The sequence below is a fragment of the Quercus lobata genome, chromosome 7, assembly GCF_001633185.2.
Source record: "Quercus lobata isolate SW786 chromosome 7, ValleyOak3.0 Primary Assembly, whole genome shotgun sequence".
NCBI lineage: Eukaryota > Viridiplantae > Streptophyta > Magnoliopsida > Fagales > Fagaceae > Quercus > Quercus lobata.
In genome coordinates this window covers 6735452-6759527 of record NC_044910.1, presented here as the reverse complement: position 1 = coordinate 6759527, position 24076 = coordinate 6735452, and the positions used below count along the sequence as shown (strand labels likewise).

The 24076-nt window shown below is 34.2% G+C and overlaps 3 protein-coding genes across 14 annotated transcripts; 2 read left to right on the top strand and 1 right to left on the bottom strand.

The window, feature by feature from the left end:
• Positions 1 to 8679: 8679 nt before the first annotated feature.
• LOC115953437 lies at positions 8680 to 14382 on the bottom strand. Of its 12 annotated transcripts, none has more exons than XR_004083702.1 (8): positions 13634 to 14382; positions 12287 to 12414; positions 11895 to 12170; positions 10584 to 11802; positions 10479 to 10488; positions 9890 to 10389; positions 9404 to 9582; positions 8680 to 9227 (listed from the first exon to the last, which is right to left on the bottom strand). XR_004083702.1 is itself a non-coding variant. In XM_031071077.1 (3 exons), exons 1-3 carry the CDS (start codon positions 13810 to 13812, stop codon positions 10009 to 10011), a joined length of 570 nt encoding a protein of 189 aa, XP_030926937.1. In that variant the 5' UTR covers positions 13813 to 14382; the 3' UTR covers positions 9591 to 10008. The 12 variants fall into 12 exon arrangements, 1 of the variants encoding a protein (XP_030926937.1); XR_004083703.1 differs by having other exon boundaries at positions 8755 to 9227; positions 11702 to 11802; XR_004083700.1 differs by having other exon boundaries at positions 9890 to 10488.
• Positions 14383 to 17726: 3344 nt separating this feature from the next.
• LOC115951478 lies at positions 17727 to 18152 on the top strand. Its single transcript, XM_031068676.1, has one exon. It carries the CDS (start codon positions 17727 to 17729, stop codon positions 18150 to 18152), a length of 426 nt encoding a protein of 141 aa, XP_030924536.1.
• A 1155-nt stretch (positions 18153 to 19307) lies between these two features.
• LOC115952339 (pentatricopeptide repeat-containing protein At4g35130, chloroplastic-like) lies at positions 19308 to 22498 on the top strand. Its single transcript, XM_031069498.1, has 2 exons — positions 19308 to 21851; positions 21940 to 22498. The coding sequence occupies exon 1, from the start codon at positions 19405 to 19407 to the stop codon at positions 21340 to 21342; it is 1938 nt and encodes a 645-aa protein (XP_030925358.1). The 5' UTR covers positions 19308 to 19404; the 3' UTR covers positions 21343 to 21851; positions 21940 to 22498.
• Positions 22499 to 24076: the final 1578 nt, after the last annotated feature.

Here is a 24076-nt window from a genome sequence, read left to right as displayed (position 1 = left end):
AGTCTATTATAGTCAAGAACTTTGAAGCTAACCATAACTTTTAGTATTATTAACAAAAATGTCTAGGATTTAAATATGTATGTCCTCAATATAATTACCAATTATTGAATTATCAAAAGAAAATTATTTATAAATTTATTAAAAACCGAACATTACAATAAGAAAAATCGCACAATTGACTCTGACTTTTTTGAATGATGAGATGGGAAATTAAAAAGTTCACTTCTATTTTTAGTATTTGGATTGAACTTTTTTTAAAGCTTTTAAAATTTTTATCTCTCATGTTAAAAGGTAATATTGCACAGATTTAAATCTAGAAAAACTGTCCTCTTTGGCGATACGTAGACTTGCCAGAGAAGGCATTAAGCAAGAAAGCTGAAAAAAAGAAGGAATTTATGCATAGACTTAACTGAAATAAGCACAATATCAATGAGAACATTTCAAATGAAATCTTATTAAATCAAGTATAAGCTATATAAATCACATGAAATCTTATAAAATCAAATAAAGAAAAGGAATTAAATTTCTAAATCAGGTAATAAAAGACAATAAGGTTTTTAAAAGAAAGAAAAAGGAAAATAAGCCTAATAAGGGTTTACTAGTTACTCATAAATAAAATAAATCCAAAACATCAATTGTTAGGCCTTAAACCCACATTTGGGTGGCCTAGTTGGTTAGATACTCGGCCAACAAATCTCATGACTTGGGTTCGAGCCTCAACAATAAGCTATGTGTTGGTGCTCCTTATATCTTATCTCCATTCCAAAAGATCCAAAGATAATAAGTTTCTCACAAATCGGGAGTATGGGGTCTTGCCCGGGAGTGAGTAGGGTGCTATTATGGTTACACCCAGGTAGGAAAGCCACACTGGTGGCCCCCTCTACCCATTTTTTGTTTACAAAAAAAAAAAAAAAAAAAAAATGTTAGGCCTTAAGTTTAACTTATAGCAGTTAGGCCATTGGTTGGGTGTCTTCTTTTTCTGTTAATGTAAGTTTGTGTAATTAGAGACATGTATCTTGTGTCCATACCAAATGGGTTAAGCCAACTCTCACCCAAAGTTTGGCTAAAAGCCCACCTTTTGTAGCATACTAAACCCTTTAACCCTAAAAGGGGTTAACGAGAAAGGGGCTTCCCATTTCTAACACCTTGTGTCCTACAAAGGTGTTTGCGCACAAGGCTCTTGACATGTCCTATCGACGAGTAGAACATTCTTGTAATTCTATTTCTAATACCTTGTGTCGCTCAAGCCCAAAAGGTTGGTCTTTTGGGGCTTGACTTGAAGGATCTAAGGTGTTAAAATTTTCAATTTGAGTTACCTACTTTTCAAACCCAACATATTCTTTATTTTTTCTCTATTATATTTAAGTCTTTATTATTTTTTCCCTTTCCAATGGTCATATTTTTTCAACAGCCACATTTTTTCCTTTTTGAGAAGAAGAAGAAGAAAAACAGCCATATATTTCTAACAATCATATTTTCCAACGATCATATCCTTTCAATATAAATAGCATAATTTCTTCTTTAATTTTATTCAACTCAAAGCCAACAATAGTCTCCCTCAAAAAAAAGGATTAAAAAAAAAAAAAGAAAAAGGAAGAAGCTTATTGTGTCATTTGGAGGTAGCCCAAATCCAATTTGAAGTGGGTAACTTTTTATCGTTGTGTGGAAGTAGATGTTAGTAGAAGAGTTAAATCATTTCAACATTTGGACTCATGAGAAATTGAGATTATATTTTCTATGAAATTTCAAGTCAACCAAATTCAATAATAAAAACGAAACAGTAGTACGAACACAAAGAATAAAGAAGAAAGCAAACATTAGCAAACCATTGTGGGTTGTGGCTTGGTGGTAAAAGTTCTCATATCATTACGCATGATGCTTGGTAGGAGGTAAGCAGTTCGAGTAGTGATGTTTCAATAAATGTGTTATGCTCATGATGATAGCCTCATCAGGGCACTGATAGTACACATGATATTGCTCATTGTCGTCACGTAACATAGGGTCGATGAGTCTATATTGGAAACCCTTTTTTATTTAGCAATACGCACACGCACACACACACAAAACTTTAGAGATATTGAAGAGCATAAATTAGTGCGGAAGAAAACCAAACCACCAAACAATTAGTGTTTTTAGATTAAAAAGATCGTAAATTTTGTGGAAGAAAAAAGAAATATTGAAGAAAATAAAAGGTTAAATTAAATTATTTTATTATATGTTAGAGATTTTTTTTTAATTTTTTTTTGTCATTTAATTCACATCATATGGCATGATTTAATTGGATGAACTAGCCCATGTGACAAGTTGGGGTGTACTTAATGGCTAACTAATATTTTGTTTTGTTTTGTTTTTATTTTTTTTTAATGGAGGGGTTGCCAATCAAAACGATCCCATAATTTTAGGGAAGATGATCAAAATGTTGAAGCTTTAGGAAACAAAATAAATATAACCTTAAACTTTAGAGGCATGTTTTACAATTTAGTCTCTACAATATTATTATATGAGTCCAAATTTGGTAAAGATGGGGTATAAAACCTATGTTTTACACTATCCAATAAGAGATTGCTACATCAACATTTTACTTAAAATTCAATACATCCTATAACATTTAGGCTATGTTTGGTTGCTGTAAAACGTTTTCCGGAAAATACATATTTTTCGAAAATGCCAATTTCCGGAAAAGGAAAATATTTCCATGTGTTTGGTTGCATTTCAAAAAATTTTCCGAAAAAAATTTTCTGGTGTTTGGAAAAAAAGAAGGAAAACACAAATCCAGAAAACACAAGCCACAACCCAGAAAAAAAATCATCAACGATCGCGAGATCGCGCCGTCATCGCGATCTTGCGACGGAGCGATCTCGCATTCGCGAGATCGCGATCGACGCTTCGCGAGATCGCAATCAACGGCGTGATCTCGCGTTTACGAGATCGCGCCGTCGATCGCGATCTTGATCTGGCGCGATCTCGCAAAGGTGAGATCGCGATCGACGCTTCGCGGTCGTCGGACTGGAGCTCGGAGTACGCCGACGATCGTCGGACTGACTGGAGCTCGGTCTTCTCCTCTCACGCACGCGTGCTCTCTCTCTCTCTCTCTCTCTCTCTCTCTCTCTCTCTTTTCGGAAATACTTTGAAGTGAAAATGAGGGGAGAAATCATTTCCGGGTCAAAGGTGAAAATATTGGTCAACCGGAAGTCATTTTCTGGAAAATATCATTTTCCGTGACAGCCAAACACAAGGGTTTTACGGAAAATGATTTCTGGAAACGGTTTTCACCCAATTCAAATACAGCCTTAATAACATCTCAATAAACTCCCAATTTGGTTGAATTTATATATGAATATTAGAATTGATTGGGTGTAGTTGTATTTATTTTTAAATATGTGATAAGATAATGTGACATGTTGGAATTGGAGGGATAAAACATGGATTTTATACTACATCCTTACTAAATTTAATCTCTCATCATATTAGATTGTTTCAATTTCAATTTGGGTACTATATCAATTTTGTATGTGTTAGATAACAAACTGCAATAATGAGGGCAATTTAATTGGTGTTGTGGGCCCACGAATCACATGTTTTGCATGTGATTGTAACTATGCTTTTTTGTCCAAGATAATCTCAATTTGGACAAAGGGTGAATATTGCAGTAATTCTCTCAAATTTGGGGGGTTAATTGAGAAAATCAAAAGTATAGAAAAAGATGGTAAAACTAGAGAAAGATTCTAGAAAATAAAATGTCAATTTCAAAAGTGTCATTAATTTTCTTACAACCTACTTTGTGTTTTTGTCTTCTGGTGGTTCAATTGAGCAACATCGGTCCATCTCAAATGTGAAACATTGGGTAAATTTTTCAGTATCGGTAGGAGGATTGTAATTTAAAACCAATATAAAATATGGGTTTAAAAACAAAGTTTACCACCAAAAAAAAAAAAAAAAAAAAAGTTTACTATTTGCACAGACCTGGCCAGCTTGTCAGGTACAATCTCAAAAGTGGAGGTTCCAAAATCCAAACTTCCACTTAGCTTAGTGCATTCTCATCAAAGATTCTAAAAAAATTAGCATTTATCATCTCAAAAACTAACTTTATAATATATAATACACCACTTTACAACATCACTTACATCAAAACTTCTATTTTTTTAACACTTTATTTAAATATTCTTTCTTTATCATTTTTTATTCCTTTTTTATTCTTCCTCTCTTTGTCTTTCTCCTTTATTTCTCTCTTTCTCAACCTAGTGCTGCCGGCCACCTCAAAGAATCACCCGGATCAAAGAATCACAAAATCAAAGAATCATCCAAATCAAAGAATCACAAAATCATAACAAAGACCTAACACCACCTCGATCAACCCATACCTAGCACCCAAAGCCACCCCCGATCAACCCACGAACCTAGCCACCGAAATCAAGAACCCACCAAAATTAATCAAGACCATTGAAATTAAAACTCATTGATATCAAATCGCAAAACCCAGTCACTGTAGAGACCCACGATCAACCCACACCGTAGAGACCACGATCAACCCACACCTTAGAGACCCACGATCAACCCACACTGCAACCCAACCACACCTAGCATCGTCTCTCGGCCACACCCAAGACCCACGAACTCGAAATGCAGAGAGAAAGGGAAACAAAGAGGCGGAGAGAATGAAAGAAAGAGTGGACGGAGAGCACAAGAGAGACAATGAAAGGAAAGAAGAAGTGGACAAAGAGCACGAGAGCGACATAATGAAAAGAAAAGAAGAAAAAATAATAAAAAAATGGTAGCAGCTTACTACAGTGAGGTGTTAGAAATAAAAAATCACTGTAACGAGTTGCTAAAATTTTTAAGATTTGAAAGCTTTGATAAAGATGGGCTTTTATGAGTTGAGGTGTTAAAAATGCTAAAAAATAGCTTTTTAGCATTTTTAACACCCTTAATGCTCTTGTATGCAACTCAAAAGAATAAACCCACTTTAATTAAGAAATGTCAAATGACGTCGATTTCAGGGCAAGATATATATATATATATATATATATATATAATAGAGGAATTTTGAAATTGCAAGAGACAAAAAAAGGAAGAAGAAGAGAACCTTGAGATGAGGAGCTGTGATGGTTCCGGTTTTCTCCGAGTTAGACTCACTCGAACCCAGTCCTTCGGAATTACTGTGTTCCCCATTTTTACTTCAACAAGCTCTGCTTTGACTCGGTGAAGTGAAAAATGGTGGCAATTGCCAATTACAGACAGCGTTGATTTTTTATTGTTAGTATTTCTTTAGAGACAGCACAAATATATAATTTGGGTACCGTTTGGTTACCGATTATTGCGTCCATGTTTTGTGTAAAAACGCATTTCAGGCCTTTTTTTGTTTTTGTTTTTTTAACCGGTGCATATTGCATTGTTTATGGGATATGAACAGTGCAAAAATAGGCATATCTACGGTAACCATTTGATGAACAGTAATTTTTTTATTGTTATTTTATTATTTTCAGTTTTCAGTAAAATAATCGGCATCCAAACTTACCCTTGGTGTTTAAAATATGATTAAGGTTTTTATTTTAGTTTGAAATATTTAATTTCCATTCCCTATAAAATTGGAAAAAAGTGGGCATATCATATCAATAATAAGTTTTTTTTGGAGAAATGTGGTGTCTGAAGAAGGAATGTGGTTTAAGAGAAGAGACACTAGTACTTTACTGTGTGCAGAAAATGGTTCTGAGAAATAAGAAGGATTTGAGAATGGGCTTATTAAAATAACATTGCCCTTTGCTCCCAACTCCCAAGTAGGGGTGGCAATTTTTATCCATATCCATGAACTCACCCATTACCTACCTTATTTGGATAAGTCTTAACCCAACCCATTTGAATATTTGGGTTAAATGGGTAAAGACTCATTTGGTTATTTAATTAGATTGGTCTAAATGGATAATCCCACTAATACCCACTAAACCCATTTAAAATTTAAATAAACAACATAAAATCTAAATTTCGAGAAAATGACTAAAATACCCCTGAAACTTAAAAAATGACCAAAATACTACCAAAACCCAAAAAATGACCAAAATACCCCCGAAACTTAAAAAATAACCAAAATACCCCCAAAACCTAAAAATTGCCAAAATACCCCCAAAACTAAAAAAATGACCAAAATATCCTTGAAACCCAAAAAATGACCAAAATACCCCCAAAACCCAGCAAATGACCAAAATACCCCTCGAAACCTTAAAATTACCAAAATACCCCCAAAATCCAAAAAATGACCAAAATACCTCTGAAACCCAAAAAAATTACCAAAATACCTCTAAAACCTAAAAATTACTAAAATACCACCAAAACCCAAAAACTGACCAAAATACCCCCGAAACCTAAAAATGACCAAAATACCTCCAAAACCCAAAAATAACCAAAATACCCCTGAAACCCAAAAAAATGACCAAAATACTCCCAAAACCCAAAAAATGACCAAAATACCCCTAAAACCTAAAAATGACCAAAATACCTCTAAAACCCAAAAAATGACAAAAATACTCTCGAAACCCAAAAAATGACCAAAATTCCCCCAAAACCCACAAAATGACCAAAATACCTCCAAAATCCAAAAAATGACCAAAATACCTCTGAAACCCAAAAAATTACCAAAATACCCCTAAAACCTAAAAATTACTAAAATACCACCAAAACCCAAAAACTGACCAAAATACCCTCGAAACCTAAAAATGACCAAAATACCTCCAAAACCCAAAAAATAACCAAAATACCCCTGAAACCCAAAAAAAATGACCAAAATACTCCCAAAACCCAAAAAATGACCAAAATACCCCTAAAACCCAAAAAATGACCAAAAATACCCCTAAAAAAAAAAAATACCCCCAAAACCCAAAAAATGACAAAAATACCCCCAAAACCCAAAAAATGACAAAAATACCCCCAAAACCCACAAAATGACCAAAATACCTCCAAAATCCAAAAAATGACTAAAATACCTCTGAAACCCAAAAAATGACCAAAATACCCCTAAAACCTAAAAATTACTAAAATACCACCAAAACCCAAAAATTGACCAAAATACCCCCGAAACCTAAAAATGACCAAAATACCTCCAAAACCCAAAAAATGATAAAAATACCCTCGAAACCCAAAAAAAGGACCAAAATTCCCCCAAAACTCAAAAAATGACCAAAATACCCCCAAAACCCACAAAATGAGAAAAATACCTCCAAAACAGATTCAATATGCATTTGAGCAACGAATTGGTGGAGTGATCTCTGCTTTAGCCACAAACAGCTACCATACCAGACCCCAGAAGAGCTTGAGATGGTTCACTGTTCAAGGTTGTTGTGTCGATTGGCATGAGAATGGTACCTAGCCACCCTAAAGATATTTATTTATATTGCATTTCTTGAATGGGAAATGGAAATCTAGAAGCAACTATAGGCATAAGCAACTAGTTTGCTGTAAGGGTTTTCATAGCATTTGGAGGAATTTAAATTGTGTCTGGTTTTGGAAAGAATTAATGAAGTGCTGCTTAATTAATTCCCAAGAATTTATGTGGGAAGACATCATTGTATGAGAAAATCGGTGGATGTGGAAATCTCTAAGGGTTGTGGTATGTAAGTTGGCCTCAGGTGCTGCTGTGTAGCCATATATGGCACCAAAGGAATGCCATTCTCCATTGCCAAGGGATAAGAACTGAGGAGGGATTATGCAGTCCATATAGAGAGAGCTTAAACCAAGGGTGGAGACTAGAAGTAAGCCATTTGTAGTAAATGGGGGATAAATTTAGCTCTATCCTTGGAGAGCACCCTGCATAGCTAAATTGGTATGCAAATCATGGTCCAAAATCAACATCTGAACCGAGTGAGGTTTCTGTTCGAAATTTCTCAATATAAATCAGAGAGCCAAATGCCAGGAAGGGGGGAAAATATTATATATGTTGTGACTGTTGGAGAAAAAGAAAAACAACAATTATATTAATATAACAAAAGAGAGGCGGATTAGATTTGAAGAGTGGAAGAATGGAACAAAGCAGCCATAATGAGACATGGGATTTTTTTGCAAAGGCAGGCTCAAATTGGGTAGCTTGGGTTCAATCTATTCTTTTAAAAGATGAGTTTCTGGAGTATTCAAGACAGCTATTGACGTTGGAAGAAAATTCTAAATCTTAGCAGCACTGTTAAGCCATTACTGAAGTGTGAAGTGGGATCAAGTTGTCGTATATTCCTATGGAATGATTGGTGGAATCCAGTTGGAGTCCTAATTCGGAAGAATGGTACTTGAGTCATATATGATGCTGCCAGTGGATCAAATGAAAGGGTGTCAAGTGCTTTGAAAGAAAAACTGTCTTTGGAAGCCAGTAAGATGAGATGGCCTTGTATCTATTATAGTAAACTTTGTTGGTGCATCAAAGTCCTCAAAATGTTTCAGATAAAGCCTGGTACCTATTCAAGTGCAGAGTCATTGAAGTACATTAGAGCTAAGCTTCTTTTGTTGGTGATCAAAGTTCTAAAAAACTTTCAATTACATGTAGGTATGCAAATCACGGTCCAAAATCAAGTTCTGAAAAAGAGCAGGTCTGTTGCATGGGGAAAAAATATATAGAAAACATTAATATATCGGACTGTCTTTTTTTTTTCTTTTTTTTTGTTTAAAGAAAAGAAAATGAACTTTTTTTATATAAGTAAAAAGAAAAGAAGCTAAAGAGACAGATCTTAATTAGCTTAAATTTTCTGTAAGGTAGGAAGAAAAAAGAGAAGACAGTCCTCCAATCATGAGATCTCCTCATTCTCCTTTGCATACCCCACTAAACCATGTGCTGTTAGATTACATTTCTTTAATATTGCATGAAAACTGAAGAAATTTGTTTAAAACAACCTGCAGTGTGAGCACTTTTAAATCTTTCTTGGCCTCAAACAAATAGCTTTCACTCAACTTCAATGGAACTATCAACCTGAAGTTGGAACAGTCCACCATGAGGTCTTGTATTCCAATATCAAGACTAAATGTAACAGCTTGATTCATCAATAACATTCCACCATGGTGCTGCAAAAAGTCTAGACAGAACTTGCAGTTTCTCTTAGCCCAATTTCGTCAAAATTATGCCACAGAAGGCAGGTCATGGTAAAACTGATCTCAAGCTCAGGTGAACCCAACTTTAGCATTGTCATTTCCACAAAATCAACAAAAGGAACCATCAAATGGGCATTCCCTAAGTACAGGAGAAACGGTTACGCCATAATCTGAGAACAGTAAACACCAAACCGTGGAAGAAAAAGCAAAACAACAATTACATTAATACTAAGGAAGAGAAATTTCAATATGCATTTGTATATAAAAGTTTAACAGAGCATTGCATTTGTAGGTCACCAAAATAAAGAAAAAAAAGAACGTGATTTAATCAATAATAATAGCTGACCATTTTGAGTCCTTGACAACTTCAGCAAGAGCCCAGGTTTGCTAATTCTTCAGCGTGCCTTTGGTTTCTATCCCTCTTAATTACAACCGCAATGGGCTTCAAGATTCTTGGACGTTTGATCTCCTCCTTCCATTATATTAAAGTGCACAAACAAGACAACAGGAAAATTTGATTTCAACCTGATTTAAAAAATAAAAAATAAAAAATAAAAAAAAGGAGAGAGAGAGAGAATGTGGCTATATGAAAGCCAAAAGAATGCTAAGGTACAACTAGCACAATTCAATGATTTTATTTTATTTTTTAAAATGCCAGTAAGGGAAATACAAAAAGAAAAATTCTCTATTATATACCTAGAACAAATTAAATTTGTTATCATGCTAAAATAATTCAAAACCCACACTTTCATTTCATTGGATTCCCTCCCCAAAATAAAGAGAACATCAAGACTTGTAAATTGTAATAGAAAGAAGAACGATGATGACTTACAGGCAAAGAAAAATTCTCTTATACTTGATTCAATTTTACATCCTCCATGTCTTTGGAGGTGGTTCATCATTTGAATAGCCTTCTCCACAAGGCCCAGCCCCATCATCCTCATCATGGCTTCAATTATTTTGGGTACCTTTGGAGGCTGAATCATTATTAATATCATAATGAATCCCAACTTTCCTCACCCACAAGTTATGTGAAGCACTTATTCTAATCTCAATTTTATTGGATCCATTCCCATCAATTTGATGAAAATTTTCTCCCCATTGGGAGTCGAAATAGTGAGGAGACAAATAGAGCTGCCAAAGGTGAAGTGAACTAACTACACCATAGTTTGTCCTAAAAGAAGAACGTATTGGTGATGCGCTTTCAAATCCATTGACTTTAATCCAACATGTAAGAAGAAAATCTTCAGAGGTATAAGAAACCTTTGGGATTGAAAAACCAACGCACAACTCAATTCCCATCAGCTCATCACACCCATAAGGCACTTGTACCTGCAATTCATGACTTATAGATTCATATTCAAACCTTTTTGGAAAGTGACCTTCAGGAATAATAATGTCAAAGATGTCTGGTAGTTTACCACTTTATCCCTGAAATATACACAACATAATTAATGTTTAGATTTTTTTTTTTTTTTAGGAAAATAATGTTTAGAACTTAGAGAGAGAGAGAGAGAGAGAGAGACCTGAAGCATGTTACTGCTACCTTGATTATAACTAACCAATTTGAAGCAGTTAACACACTGGAAATTCAAATGGGAGTGATCTGACCTAAAAGTATAAAATTGCAGTTCTGGCAATGCCCACAGTGAGATACAATTGTTTGCAATTACAATATCAATAGTAATGAACATTTTCCAATGATTGAAGCCTTGTGCAACCCTCCAAATGGAGTCTTTGAAGATTAGAGAGGTGAGACATGCTTTTAGGATGGGAAACAAAATGATTTCCACTTAGATTTAAGTGTTCTAAAGAGGACAAGCAGCCAATGTCATTGGGGATTGACGTAAGATCGAAGTCACTAAGATGCAAATATGTTAAAGATTGAAGACCTAAAAAGGAAGGCAGTAACGGTTGAAGAACTTTTAGCATGGAAACAAATTTTGGGCTCAACTGATTCAATAAAAAGGTCATCCGATGACTTGTTGTCCGAGAAATTAATGAAGGAAATACTAGGCCCATCAACTCAAGACTTTTTGGAAGGGAATAAAATTCAGTTGACTTACATATATAGATATATAGATATTTCAGATTTTTAAGGAGGGCAACGGAAGAAGGAACATCTCTTATGTCTGTCCAACACAAATTAAGCAACTCCAAACTTTTTACATTTCCTATGTTCTTTGGCAAGTTATGAAATGTTAAGCATCCAAAAAGATCAAGAGACTTAAGCAACTTCAAACTACAAATGGTGTTAGGAAGGCTCACAAGATTCTCACAATATCTTAGAATCAATGAAGTAAGGTCAGTCAAACATTCAATTGATGAAGACAGCTCTTCTATATCTGCTTTGCTCAAATCAAGTATCTCTAGGCCTTTGATTATCCATAGGTTCTCTGGCTAGTTTTTAATTAGTTCCACAACAACAGTGCGATCCAAAGAAAGCTCTTGTAAGAATTTCGGGTTTGCCACAAATTTTGGAATTGCCTTAACTTTGGAGCAATTAGAAATTTCAAGAGTCACAAGGGGCTCCATTCCAAACTTGCTCGGAAGACGAATTAGTCTTTCACAACCTTGTAAATTAAAATGAATAAGTTTTTTAAGAATTCCAATAGATGGGTCAATCTCACGTAAATTTGTGCACCTTAGAACTAATTTCTCAAGATTTGGGACACCAGTGAAGTTTGGAGTTATAATCAGGTCCGAGGAGTCAGTCAAGTCAATGAACTTCAACTTGTCAAAATTCTGTTAGAAGAAAAACAATTGTTAGAATAATTAGCTTCCTAGTGTCCATTTTTTGTAATTTAAAAAAAGAAAAGTTTTAGGAGGATACTTACCTTTATTCCTGTCCAAAGTTGTTCAATTTTGCTTTGTTGCAAACAAAGTTGAACAAGCTCAACTAGCTGGAAACTTGTCTACAAATATTTTGATGGATACAAAATCCAATCAAGAATTCTTAAATCATTAGGAAGGTGTGTGGGGACGTGGAGAATGCCATAAATTCTAAGATATTTAAGATTGTCCATCTTCGAAAAGGCCTCAGGGTTCCAACATACAACTTGTTGTTCATTATAAGTACTCAGAATATCCAAGGCATTAAGTGCTTCCGTCCCCTAATAATTAAGAAAGAATTGGTGAATTGCAAAATTAATTATTAGCATTACAATTCAAGTTCCAAATTGTTAAACATGAAAGTAGGGAATGAGCTCAAATTTGAAAATAACCTTACCCTATTTCTTTTTAACACTTTGTCAATGTCTTCGTAATCCCACAATCTACAACACTTCCCAGGATCATCAAGGCACTCTTGACAAACCATGTTCCTACCCATTTCTTCAAGTAAGTCATGCATCCGCACTATATCATTATCCATAATTTTCAAAAGAGACGTATTAGCAAGTTCCTTCAATCCAATAATAGGGTAAAGGCCAAGAATATCTAGTATTTCTAATACATAATCTTTGTTCTGATTATTAAAAAAACATGCAATATGCAAGAATATTTCCTTCTATGGTTTTTGGAGTCCATTAAAACTTATTTTAAGTACTTCAAGAATTGCTTCGTCTGGAAATTCTTGGAGTCTCTCTAATGCAATCGTCCATTCAACAGTACTTTTTCCAAACAAAAAGGAACCCAAAACCTCAAGAGCTAAAGGAAGGCCAGCAACATAATTCAAAAATTGGTTAGACAACTCTCTATAATCATCAAGGACATGCTTTTTTTAAAAGCTTTCAAGGAAAAAAGGTGGAGAGCATTTTCATCATTCAATCCTTTAACTTCATATATTTCATCTGCTTGATGTGCCTCCAACAAATGCACATCTCTTGTTGTTATGATAATTCTACTACCAGAACCAAACCAATCATGCTCCCCAGCTAACATTTTTAACTGTTTCATCTTATCTAAATCATCAAAAACAAGAAGAATCCTTTTACGACATAACCTATTCTTGATCTTAAGAACTCCATCATACTCCTCTTCTATTTTCAAATTCTTTTCCTTCAAAACTTCATCTATAATTTTCTGTTGTAGTGGAACAAGACCATATTTTTCAAACTTTTCCCTAACATCCTTAATAAAACCAAGAGCTTCAAATTCTTTAGAAACCATATGTAAACAACTCTAGCAAGAGTTGTCTTACCCATCCCTCCCATTGCCCAAATCCTTATAAAGTGGACATCTTTTGAACCTAGAGCTAAGCATGACTCCAATTCCACTAGTCGAGAGTATATTCCTACTAGGTCTTGGGTAATATATGAGAATGCATCATATTTCAAGTTAAGCGATATCCATTCTACTATTTCTTGGATATCTAGTAACTCAGGTATGCAATTAAAAAAGTAGGAAATGCGTTGAGTTTGAACCACCAATAAGTTAGACAAAAAAGTATGATTCATATTTAAAGTTCAATTTTGTTGACTAAAACAAAAACATGTACATAGATCTGCTTAGGAAAAAATTGAAAGAAGTACAATGAAACATGTATATAGATTTGCTTAAGATTCCAAATAAAGTTATATATAAAAAGTGGGTCATTTGAATATTTAAATGAAACAAATATGTCGGGATAAATTACCTAGTATCCTTTAAATGCCATTCGGCGAGGTTGCCCACCTGTCTCAAAGCATCTCTCCATTTATCTGCCCTTGTTTTTTCCTCCTTTTCTTCATGTTTAACAAATGCCTGTGTAAAAGTTCCTATTTGTTTTCGTACATTAGATGGATCAACATAGTGAAAAACAGGTAAAACTGCCATTTCAATATCTTTCTTGCACGCAATGATATTTGCAAGTTCATCTAAGCACCAAGTAGAAAATGCATAGCCTTTTGAGAGAATGACAATAGCAAATCTTGATTCTTCTATTCATTTCAACAGCTCTAGTGAGAAAGATTTTCCTTTCTCAAGTTTTTCATCATCTTTAAAAGTGTTAATGCCTTTATCTATCAAAGCAGTAAATAGATGATCCATAAAATTGTTTCAGGTGTCCTTGCCTCTAAAGCTGAGGAAAACATCATACTTTCGTTGCTCAATAGAAGATGAAGTAGAAGAATTTGGGAGAGATGATGAGGCAGTTTCCATTCCCATTAAAGCCATTGCAAATGCACTACTACTAAATATTGAATCACTATACCAAAACAAAAAAGAAAAAAAGGAAATTAAATACTACTAAAGAAAAAATAATGAAAATAAACTAGGGAAGAAGAAACCATTTGATGCAATGTTTTTAATCCTTCCGTTCTTTAGGTCGAGTCCAAATCTTCTGTCCCACTTCCACTTTTCCTGCTCCATTATATACTCCACAAATAAAAACATGTCATATGTCCATCTAATTTATTAAATGCTAAATTTATGCCTTCTGTTCTTTCTATTTCCTAAAATAAATAAATAAATAAATAACCCATCATATTTAGGTAATTGAAATAATAGAAGGCATAAATTTAGCATTTAATAAATTAGATGTATATGTGACATGTTTTTATTTGTGGAATATATAGTGGAGTAGAAAGAGTGGGATAGAAGGACTCCTTTAGGTCGGTCAAACAACTTTACCTCTTTCTTTTTTTTGGTTAATTTATGAGAACTTGCAGTTGAACCGGTGCCATTCTTTGGCTCCCTTAAAAATAAAAAACTCCAAAAAAATAAGCCTAATAACAAAATCACCAATAGCAAAGTTACAAAATTTAGCCCCAATCCACCAATCTTACCAAAAAAAAAAAGGCCAACCCCTAAAAAATTTTGAATTTAAAATTTTGATCATTCCATCAAATTCCCAAAAAAAAAAAAAAAAAAAAACTAAGATAAAGTGAGAGACGTTGAACTGAAAAGAGAGGGAGAGAGGTAGTGTCACTGCAGCACAACTTGACAACAAATTGAGCATACAAATAAGTGCAGAATTGATGTTTTGAAGGATACTTAAGAGAGAGAGAGAGAGAGAGAGAGAGAGTTTTTACAATGGATGAAATAAAGAAAAAGTAAGAAGATGAAACGAAGAAAGAGAAACAAGCTGAAGAAGGAGAGGGGAGAAATAAAAATGATTAAATGTAGGATGTAGGTGGAGGAAAAAAAAAGAAAAAGAAAAAGGAGAAAGGTCTAAGAAGATAAGTAATGGGTGGAGGAGAAAAAAAGAAAAAGAAAAAAGTGGCTTGTAGATGGGTGGAAAACTAAAACCATTGGCCTAGTAGGGATTATGTGAAAAAATATGATGTAAATTGGTTTATAATTACTAAAAGATAATATAATTCTAATATAATATATTTTTATATTACTATATATTAGGTTAATATATTGGGATTATATATATATATATAGTAGCGGTAATTTCAAATCCCTACTGAAATATTTTGTTATTTTTGCCAAATTGAAATGGCCTCAAATATAATATTAACTCCCTTGATTTGTAAAAACTAATTGAAGTTTCATAATAATTTTCCTTTTATACTATAGCCCTTCTAACTCAGAATCCTGACTTTGTTCAGGTTTACAAAGTTAAGCAAATAAACTTATTCTAGCCAAACATACATTGCTCTGCCACTCGCTGTGACTAAGCAACAAAAAAAAATCACTATAAAGTTTAAACTTGTGTAATAAACAGTGCTCCAATAAGAATGCCAATTTTTTTTTTTTTTTTTTTTTTTTTTTTTTTTTTTTGTGGATGAAAAAATGCCAAACAATTTCATAACACAGCATTATCCATGAAGCATAGGATTCCTTTCTAAACAAAAAAAAAAAAACGCGTAAGATAAGATGCCACTTCGGTTCATGACTTCACTTGAAAATGAGCCCCAACTTGCAATTCAATTTAATCCAAATATGGACAAGGATGCCAAACATTAGCAAAAAATTATCGTCCTATATTTTTACAGTACTATCAAGAGTTTTGTATCTTAATTAATGGGTATATTTTGGTGTTTTTAAATAAAACATTCAAATCCAAATCTCATCTCCTCCATTTGAATTATCCAAAAAACCTTTTACATTTATCAACAAAGAGTAGAGCTATGAATGCAGTATTTTCAAAACAAAACTTAAATGACAAGTTGTTATTTATTGGAAGGAAAAAAAAATGATGTTAATAATAGAGTTAAATAAGAACCAATAACAACTTGTCATCTGAGTTTTGTCGTGAAATTATTATATCCATAATACTACCCATCAACAAATACTACATAGTAAAGAAACTAACTATGGTTTTAGTTTAGAAAAAAATGAGAAACTAACTATGTGTTTAGTTGCAAGGCTGCATCAATACAATTTGAGGTTGGGGCCAAAATTTATACTTAAGCACCACTTAAATAATATTTAATTTATTAACCATCAATTTGGTTAATGTTTCATTTAAAACCCAATATTCTTACTTTTAATCTGACTAATTCAGTTGACGAATACTAGAAATATTACAAATTTTATAGCATAAGCATTACAAGCTGACGTGTTACGGTCCGACAAAAAAAAAAAAAAAAAAAAATTCAAACATTCACTTATTATATTATTTAAGTGGCACCAATCATATTCTTATCACATCATTATAAGAATTTTGTAGTAACTTTAGCATTACGTTTACTTTGGCTATGGAAGTAGAAGTTGGTAGAAGTGCTCAATCAATTCAACATTTGGGCTTGTGAGCAATTGAGGTTATATATATATATAAAATTTCAAGTTAGTCAAGTTCAATAAAAATAAATAAAACAATAGTCCAACCACGAAGAACAAACAAGAGAGCAAACAATAGCAAAACCACACCACAAAAATTAGGTTAAAAAAAAAGATTAAAAAGAGGCGAAATTTTGGTGAAGAAGAAAGAAAAATATCGAAGGAAGGAAAAAGTTAAATTAAATTAAAAATTTTCATTTATTTGATTTTGAGAGATTTTTGCAATTGTTTTAAGTTTTTTTTTTTTTTTTGTTATTCAATTACATGGTCCACGTGTCATGATTTAAACGAAGAACTAGCCCATGTACCAAGTTGAGGTGTCACTTAATTTTTTTTTTTTCAAAGTTTCACCAGAAATTGAAGCTGTATTTTTTTTTTTTTTTGGAGAAAATTTCAACCTATGGCATCTGCCCCTGATAATAACTTTTCATTATCAGACCAAGACACCAATCAGTTTTTGGTATAAGCGGGGATTGAACTCCAGATCTCTTATATAACCATCAGAGACTTTACCAATTGAGCTAATTGGAATCCACATCTCTCACGTAGTTGATTGTTAACATTAGTTACAGAATCTCACAAGATTCCATACCAACAAATTTTTCTCTCTCCAATACCAAAATCAAAATTGGAAATAAAATTTTAATTTTCCTTGACCATATATCCACCACCTTAATCAAGGTAAAGTGGAACTCATTAATATATTATATATATATATATATATATATTTATTTATTTTATCACAGTTTTTTTTTTTTTTTAAATAGTTTCAACCTATAGCATTTTGGTTTGATAATAGGTTATCATCTGATCAAGACACCAATCGGTTTTTAGTGTATGCAGGAATTGAACTCCAGATCTCTTATTTAGCCATTAGAGACTTTATTAATTGAGTTAACTGGAACCCACTTTCATCACAGTTTGTTAAATCTTACTCTTGAACCCATAATCGGAACCTATTAGTTCATAATGAAAAAAGCCTCTCTCCTCTGCAAGTTTGGGACTTGGCGAGAAATGTCATGAATGATTTCCATGAAGCAAACACTGTGCTCTGGCCTACGGAGCATGCTTCGAATGGTGGCTGGGTGGCCCCTCCGGCTGGTTATTTTAAGGTCAATGTGGATGGTGCATCTCCTTTGGATGACCACAGAGTCTCGGGGGTTGGCGCGATTGTCCGTGATGACAGTGGCAATATTGTTGCTGCCCTGAGTAAAGCTCTGCCTTCACACTATCCAGCTGAGTGGACTGAGCTCTTAGCTATGGAACAGGGAGTGCTACTAGCTCTGGAGTTGGCCATTCCCAATGTTATCTTTGAATCGGATGCTGCCTCTATTGTCCAAGCAGTCATGCATGATCCTGGAGGAGGTGAAACGGGCCATTTGATTCAAGAAATTCAGAAAGTAAAATCTTCCTTCTCAAGTTGCTCGAATTTTTTTTCTAAATAACAATAAATATTAAAAAATTTAGTTAATTGTCACGTTTCAAAACAATGTTGAAAATTAACATCTCGAGTTTCTAAAACTCGAGTTCCAAGATAAAAATCGAGTTTTTAAGTCTCGATTTGTAAGTGGATAATTCCAAAGCGGGAAAAAATTAAGCTGAAAATCGAGTTTTAAAGACTCGATTTCCATAAATTGAATAAAAACACCGCTATAGGTCTATAAAACGTCACTATAGGGCTTAAAAACGCCACTATATGACTCCCTAAACCTGTGCTTATAAAAAAAAATTTTCCAGGAAAACGCCGCTATAGGGTTTTAAAACATCACTGAAAGGCTTAAAAATGCCACTATAGGTGAAATTTTTTTTGTATGAACCTCGAGTCTTAAAGACTCGAGATCATTTTCAAACTCGCAACGCGAGTCTTTTGGACTCGAGTTCTAATATGGATCTCGAGTTTCTAAAACTCGAGATGCTACTTTCCTTTATTGTTTCAAACGTTGCCTAACTAACTATATACAATTCTTTTGCACTATTGTTTTGCACATTACCTCCAAGTTGCTCCCTCCAACACGTGAAAAGGGACTACAACAGGGCAGCTCATGAGTTTGCCCATTTTGCCAAATGTAATAATGCAAATTATGTTTGGAAAGATGATTTTCCTCTGTTCTTAAAGCACCTGATTCAAGCAGGCCTTGGCTGAATGTTGTAAGCTTTGGCCCCTGTTGTAATCCTTTTCCCCTGTGTTAATGATATTTCATTTTCTCTTCAAAAAAAAAAATGAAGTTACAAATTATAAATGAAATCATGTTTAACAAATGTGTAATGCTCCGTAATAATTAACCAAACAAGAAATATACTTCAGCCCTTTTATGTAATTTCCCAAAAATCAAATAAGAGCCGTTAGCCGTGGAAATATTTATCAGCGAAGAACAGAACGAACGACGGTGTAGTCTGTGTCTCTTTTATTCATTTCACCATCAATCAGGCAATAACAAGAACACACCTTTGTTTGTTCAATCTATAAACTTCAATATTCCTTCGCTTCTCCGTCATGTCTTTCATCCGCTTCGCTTCTCCTCTCTCCCTTCACAACTTCCTCTTCTTCTTCTTCACGCCCATCACTTAAATTCTCATTCTTCTTCTTCTTCTTCACGGCTATTACATTCATGCAAGGACCTTCAAACTCTGAAACAAGCCCATGCTTCTCTCATTGTCTCTAAAGGTTTCCTACCCATCTCTGTTGCCACAACTCTCATGAGCTTCTACGCCCAGTTCCATGACCTTCACAGCGTCGTTCGTGTATTTAATACCTTAGAAGAACCCCATACTATTGCATGGAATTTGATCATGAAGTCTCATCTTGATTCGGGTCTTTTTTATTCGGCTTTGTTGTTATATAGAACAATGAGACGTCTGGGTGTTGCCCATGATAGTTTCACGTTTCCAATAGTAAACCAAGCTGTTTCATCGCTTCAGAGTGATGTAATGTATGGAGAGATGGTCCATTGTGTCTCAACGAAAATGGGGTTTGGATTTGATGTTTATTTTTGCAATACCATGATTGAGGTTTATTTGAAATGTGGGTGTGTAGATTATGCCCGTAAACTGTTTGATGCTATGTCACAGAGAGATTTGGTTTCTTGGACGTCAATGATTTCAGGGTATGTTGGTGAGGGAAGTGTTGGTAGTGCTTTCATTTTGTTCCAGGAAATGATGGTAAAGTCTGAACCCAATTCGGTGACTTTGATGGCAATGTTGCAGGCTTGTTGTGCCATTGAAAGTTTGATCCATGGGATGCAACTTCATGGTTATGCAATCAAGAGTGGGTTATCAATAGATGGGTCAGTACAAAATTCAGTTTTAAAAATGTATACTAGGACAGGTAGTGTTGAAGAAGTCGAAATCTTTTTCAGCAAGATTGACAGAAAGGATGAGGTTTCCTGGAATATTCTGATTTCCTATTATGCCATGGAAGGGGATATTGAAAAGTTAGTGAATATTTTTATTGAAATGTGGGGTAGTGCTGCAATCAGCATTGAGACTTTAACATTACTTATATCAGCATTTGCGAAGTGTAGAGATCTTTTTCAAGGAGAAAAGATACATTGTTTAACCATTAAAACTGGTTTTTGTGATGAAATTTTGCTCACTTGTTTGTTAGACTTTTATGCAAAGTGTGGGGAAATAGAGATATCAGCTCAGTTGTATAGAGAAATTCCAAATAGAAACATTGTTACGTTTGGTGCTATGATGTCGGGATTCATACAAAATGGATATATTAAGGATGCCATAAATTTGTTCCATCAAATGCAAGCTGCAAATTTTGAGCCTGGGGCTGAGATTTTGAGAAGCATTCTTGATGCATATACTTATCTGGGAGCACTGCAATTGGGTAAGGCAATCCATGGCTTCATTATAAGAAATTTGTCTTACAGATCTATGGAGGAAACCACACACATGGAAACCTCCATCTTAAACATGTACATAAGATGTGGAAATATTTCTTCTGCTAGAGCATGTTTTCATAATATATTGGTCAAAGATTTAGTAACCTGGACAACAATGATTGAAGGCTTTGGAAGCCATGGGCTTGGTCTTGAAGCTCTAGAACTTTTTGGTCTAATGCTGGGGGAAAGAATAAAACCAAACTGTATCACCTTCTTGAGCTTACTGTCTGCTTGTGGCCACTCTGGTCTTGTCAGAGAAGGGTGTGAAGTTTATAATTCAATGAAATGGATATATGGTATTCAACCTGATTTGGATCATTACACTTGCATGGTGGATCTGTTGGGTCGATATGGAAAGCTTAAAGAGGCCTTATCTATAATAGTGAAAATGGTGATTTTTCCTGATAGTAGGATATGGGGTGCTCTTCTTGCGGCTTGTAGAATTTATGAAGACATAAAACTTGGGGAATATACAGCACAAAGGCTTTTGGAATTGGAACCTGGTAATATTGGGTATCATACTTTGTTGAGTAATGTACAAGCATGTGTTGGACAATGGGATGAAGTTGAAGAAGTAAGGAGAGTAATGAATGAAAAGGATCTGAAGAAGAAACCAGGGTGGAGCTGCGTCGAGGCTAATGGGATGATCCATGGTTTTGTTTCTGCAGATAGAACCCACCATCAAGTGGAGGAGATTTACGAATTTTTGGGGAGTTTAAGTAGGATGATGCTGGAATTTGTATAATCTTCTTAGGCTAAATTGATCAATGGAGTCTTGCAATCTAATGCCCATGCAAAGACATTATCCTGGGCTAATGAAAAATGCTGGAGAGGAGTAGAAAGAAACTGGGGATGAGGACCTTGCAGCATGTTTTAAGAAGTTGAAGTAAAGTGATGGGTTTAAATTTGCATGTCAAATTGAGAACAAAGTTTGAGAAATTTTCAGAATTGGGCTGATGAGCAGTCCAGATTTGTTGGGGTCCTTGGAAGAGCACTGGGGATGGCATCGGATGCTCACAGCAGGCAATTCTCTCTTTAAGGCACTTTAGAGATCAATTACCCCAAGAGCTGGTTGATGCCTATGATAAGTTCCAGGAGCAAGTTGACTCATATTTGAGTCTGGTCCAAAATAAAAAGGCATTAAAGAAGGAAGAAAGGAGAGCAGAGGACAAAGAAGAATGGAATATGCTAAGAGCAAGGTTGAGGATTTGACGAGGTTGTGTGTGAAAGTTTATGCACCAATAGAACTTGCTAGTAAGGCGGTTAAGATGACTGGTTTTACTTAGGCCAATCAATATACTCATTTCTCTTGAAGATACTGATATTATCAAGTGGTATGCAGATGTAGGGAGAAGATGGCTAATCTTCTGCTGCTGCTGTCACAACTTCAAGATGGTCAAAACTGTTATTGCATGTTGAAACTAGCAGAGAAGTATGAATTTGACTAAACGTGAAGCCATCAAGTGTTAGACTAAAGATTTGAAGGTCTCTGATTTGAATGGATATGAAGAAGTGCACATCCCCACAGAAAGAGAGGTTAAAATAATGGATGATCAAAATCTTTTGGATTCATGGCCTGTTGATGGGGCTTTATCTTTGGCTTTGATCAGGTTGGCTGCTATGAGCTTTCATGTTCCTGTATCACTCATTTCTGTGACAGAATGGATACCCTTTTTCATCGGGTGTTATTACTGCAGAACCGTTTGAATGGGAATCCATTGGGTATAGTTGAGCCACTTTTGTTGTCTTCCATATCCTCCTTAGAAGATACACCGGTTATGGGATTTAAAGGAGAATTTTCCAAACCCTGAATTTTAACCTTAGTACTTCCTTTGTGGCTTTATTAAAATATATTCCAACTAGATTCTTTTGTTAAAGTTTCGTTATACTTTTGAAAATGGATATGCAGTACTATTCATTGTTACAACGAAATCCATTACTTTGGAATACAAGAATAATGCTGGCAAACATATTTTTATATATATATATATATATATGTATATATTTATAAATACAAAACAATTAATACAAAACAAAATGATTTTGTAGACTTCAACGCAAATTAAACCATCTTACCTTAGTTACTTCTCTTATTTTGAGTTCAATCTAGTTGTGATATATTACTGTTCAATTCATGATACTATTGGAAGTATTAAAAAATATGATAGAAAAAGCATTGAAAAATAAAACAGGAAATTTAATACTGATATATCTTATAAAATGACTGACATGCTTAATGTAATGCATATTTCTTTTTGTACGTTTCGTTATATTCAACTACATAATAAGCTTTTCAAATGTTCTAAAAGTCTTTAAATTGATTAGAATGGAGAAGATTAATATAATAGGGACAATCTTCTGCGTAGTAAAGTGATTTCAATGGCATTGCTCAGAGGACCAAAACTATAGATTCAGAAAATTACTCAAAATGTATCAAATGAGTCAATTTTGGAACATTCGATAAAAATAATATTCTCAAGTTAACAACGTAAGCACTCAATGCAAGTTCAACAAATTAACTGGTTTATATTTTTTGTACTCAATTATTTGACTCATCTTGGCATCCTGTAACTTATTTATTAGTAAAAAAAAAAAAACAAATTATGCTGATTATTCGATAAAATGTGACAAAAAAAAAACAAAAAACAAAAAACTAAAAGCTATAGAGTGTGACACAAGTCACAAAGAGCACATATTTGTCAAAGAAAGACCTTCTAGGTTGCACAGCAACTCAAAGCTCTAAATGAGTAAAGTAACCAAGATAGATAATTTCAACACCCTAAGAATGACTTTATCTTCTAACAGCTTTAAGATTTTTGTTCCCTATAAATTTCAATCTTGTTAGTTTGCTCGTGTAAGATTCCAGCAAGGAATATAAGGCTGTGCAACTTCTACAAAACTTCTATATACCAAAAAAGGAGATCTGCCTCAATTCTCCATCTCCTGTTAAAGAAGCTCACTCCTCTTCTAACCTTTCTCATGATCTCATCCCTATTGCTTCTCTAGGCCAATCCAGAAAGGTTCTTGCTCTAGAATTATTTAGGATCAATGCTTGGGATCGCGATCCTATGTGATCCCACTATTTGCCACGCAATTCTACCTCAAATCTAACATATAAATGATCCTAAATGATCTAGGTCGATTTAGGAATGTGGGATCAAAGGAAAGGTTGAGCTAGAGTTAAAGACAATCAAGTTTCAATTCACTCAGCATAAAGTGTTGATCTTTTACCCATATTTTTTGGGTCACACTTAATTGGAGTAAAATTTGTTTGATTAGAAAGTAGACATTTAGAGTTTTAAAATGGATACAAATTTGACCAAATTTAGATTTAAATGAGTAAGATATAGTCATTTGAAGTTGGCACAATTACACTTGTGAGCAGAGTCATATGAACTAGGGGTAAGATGGTAAATTCACCTAGGTTGGCCGATATCGATAAATGGTCATAGGCCAAGGGTAGTATCTAGTTTCATACA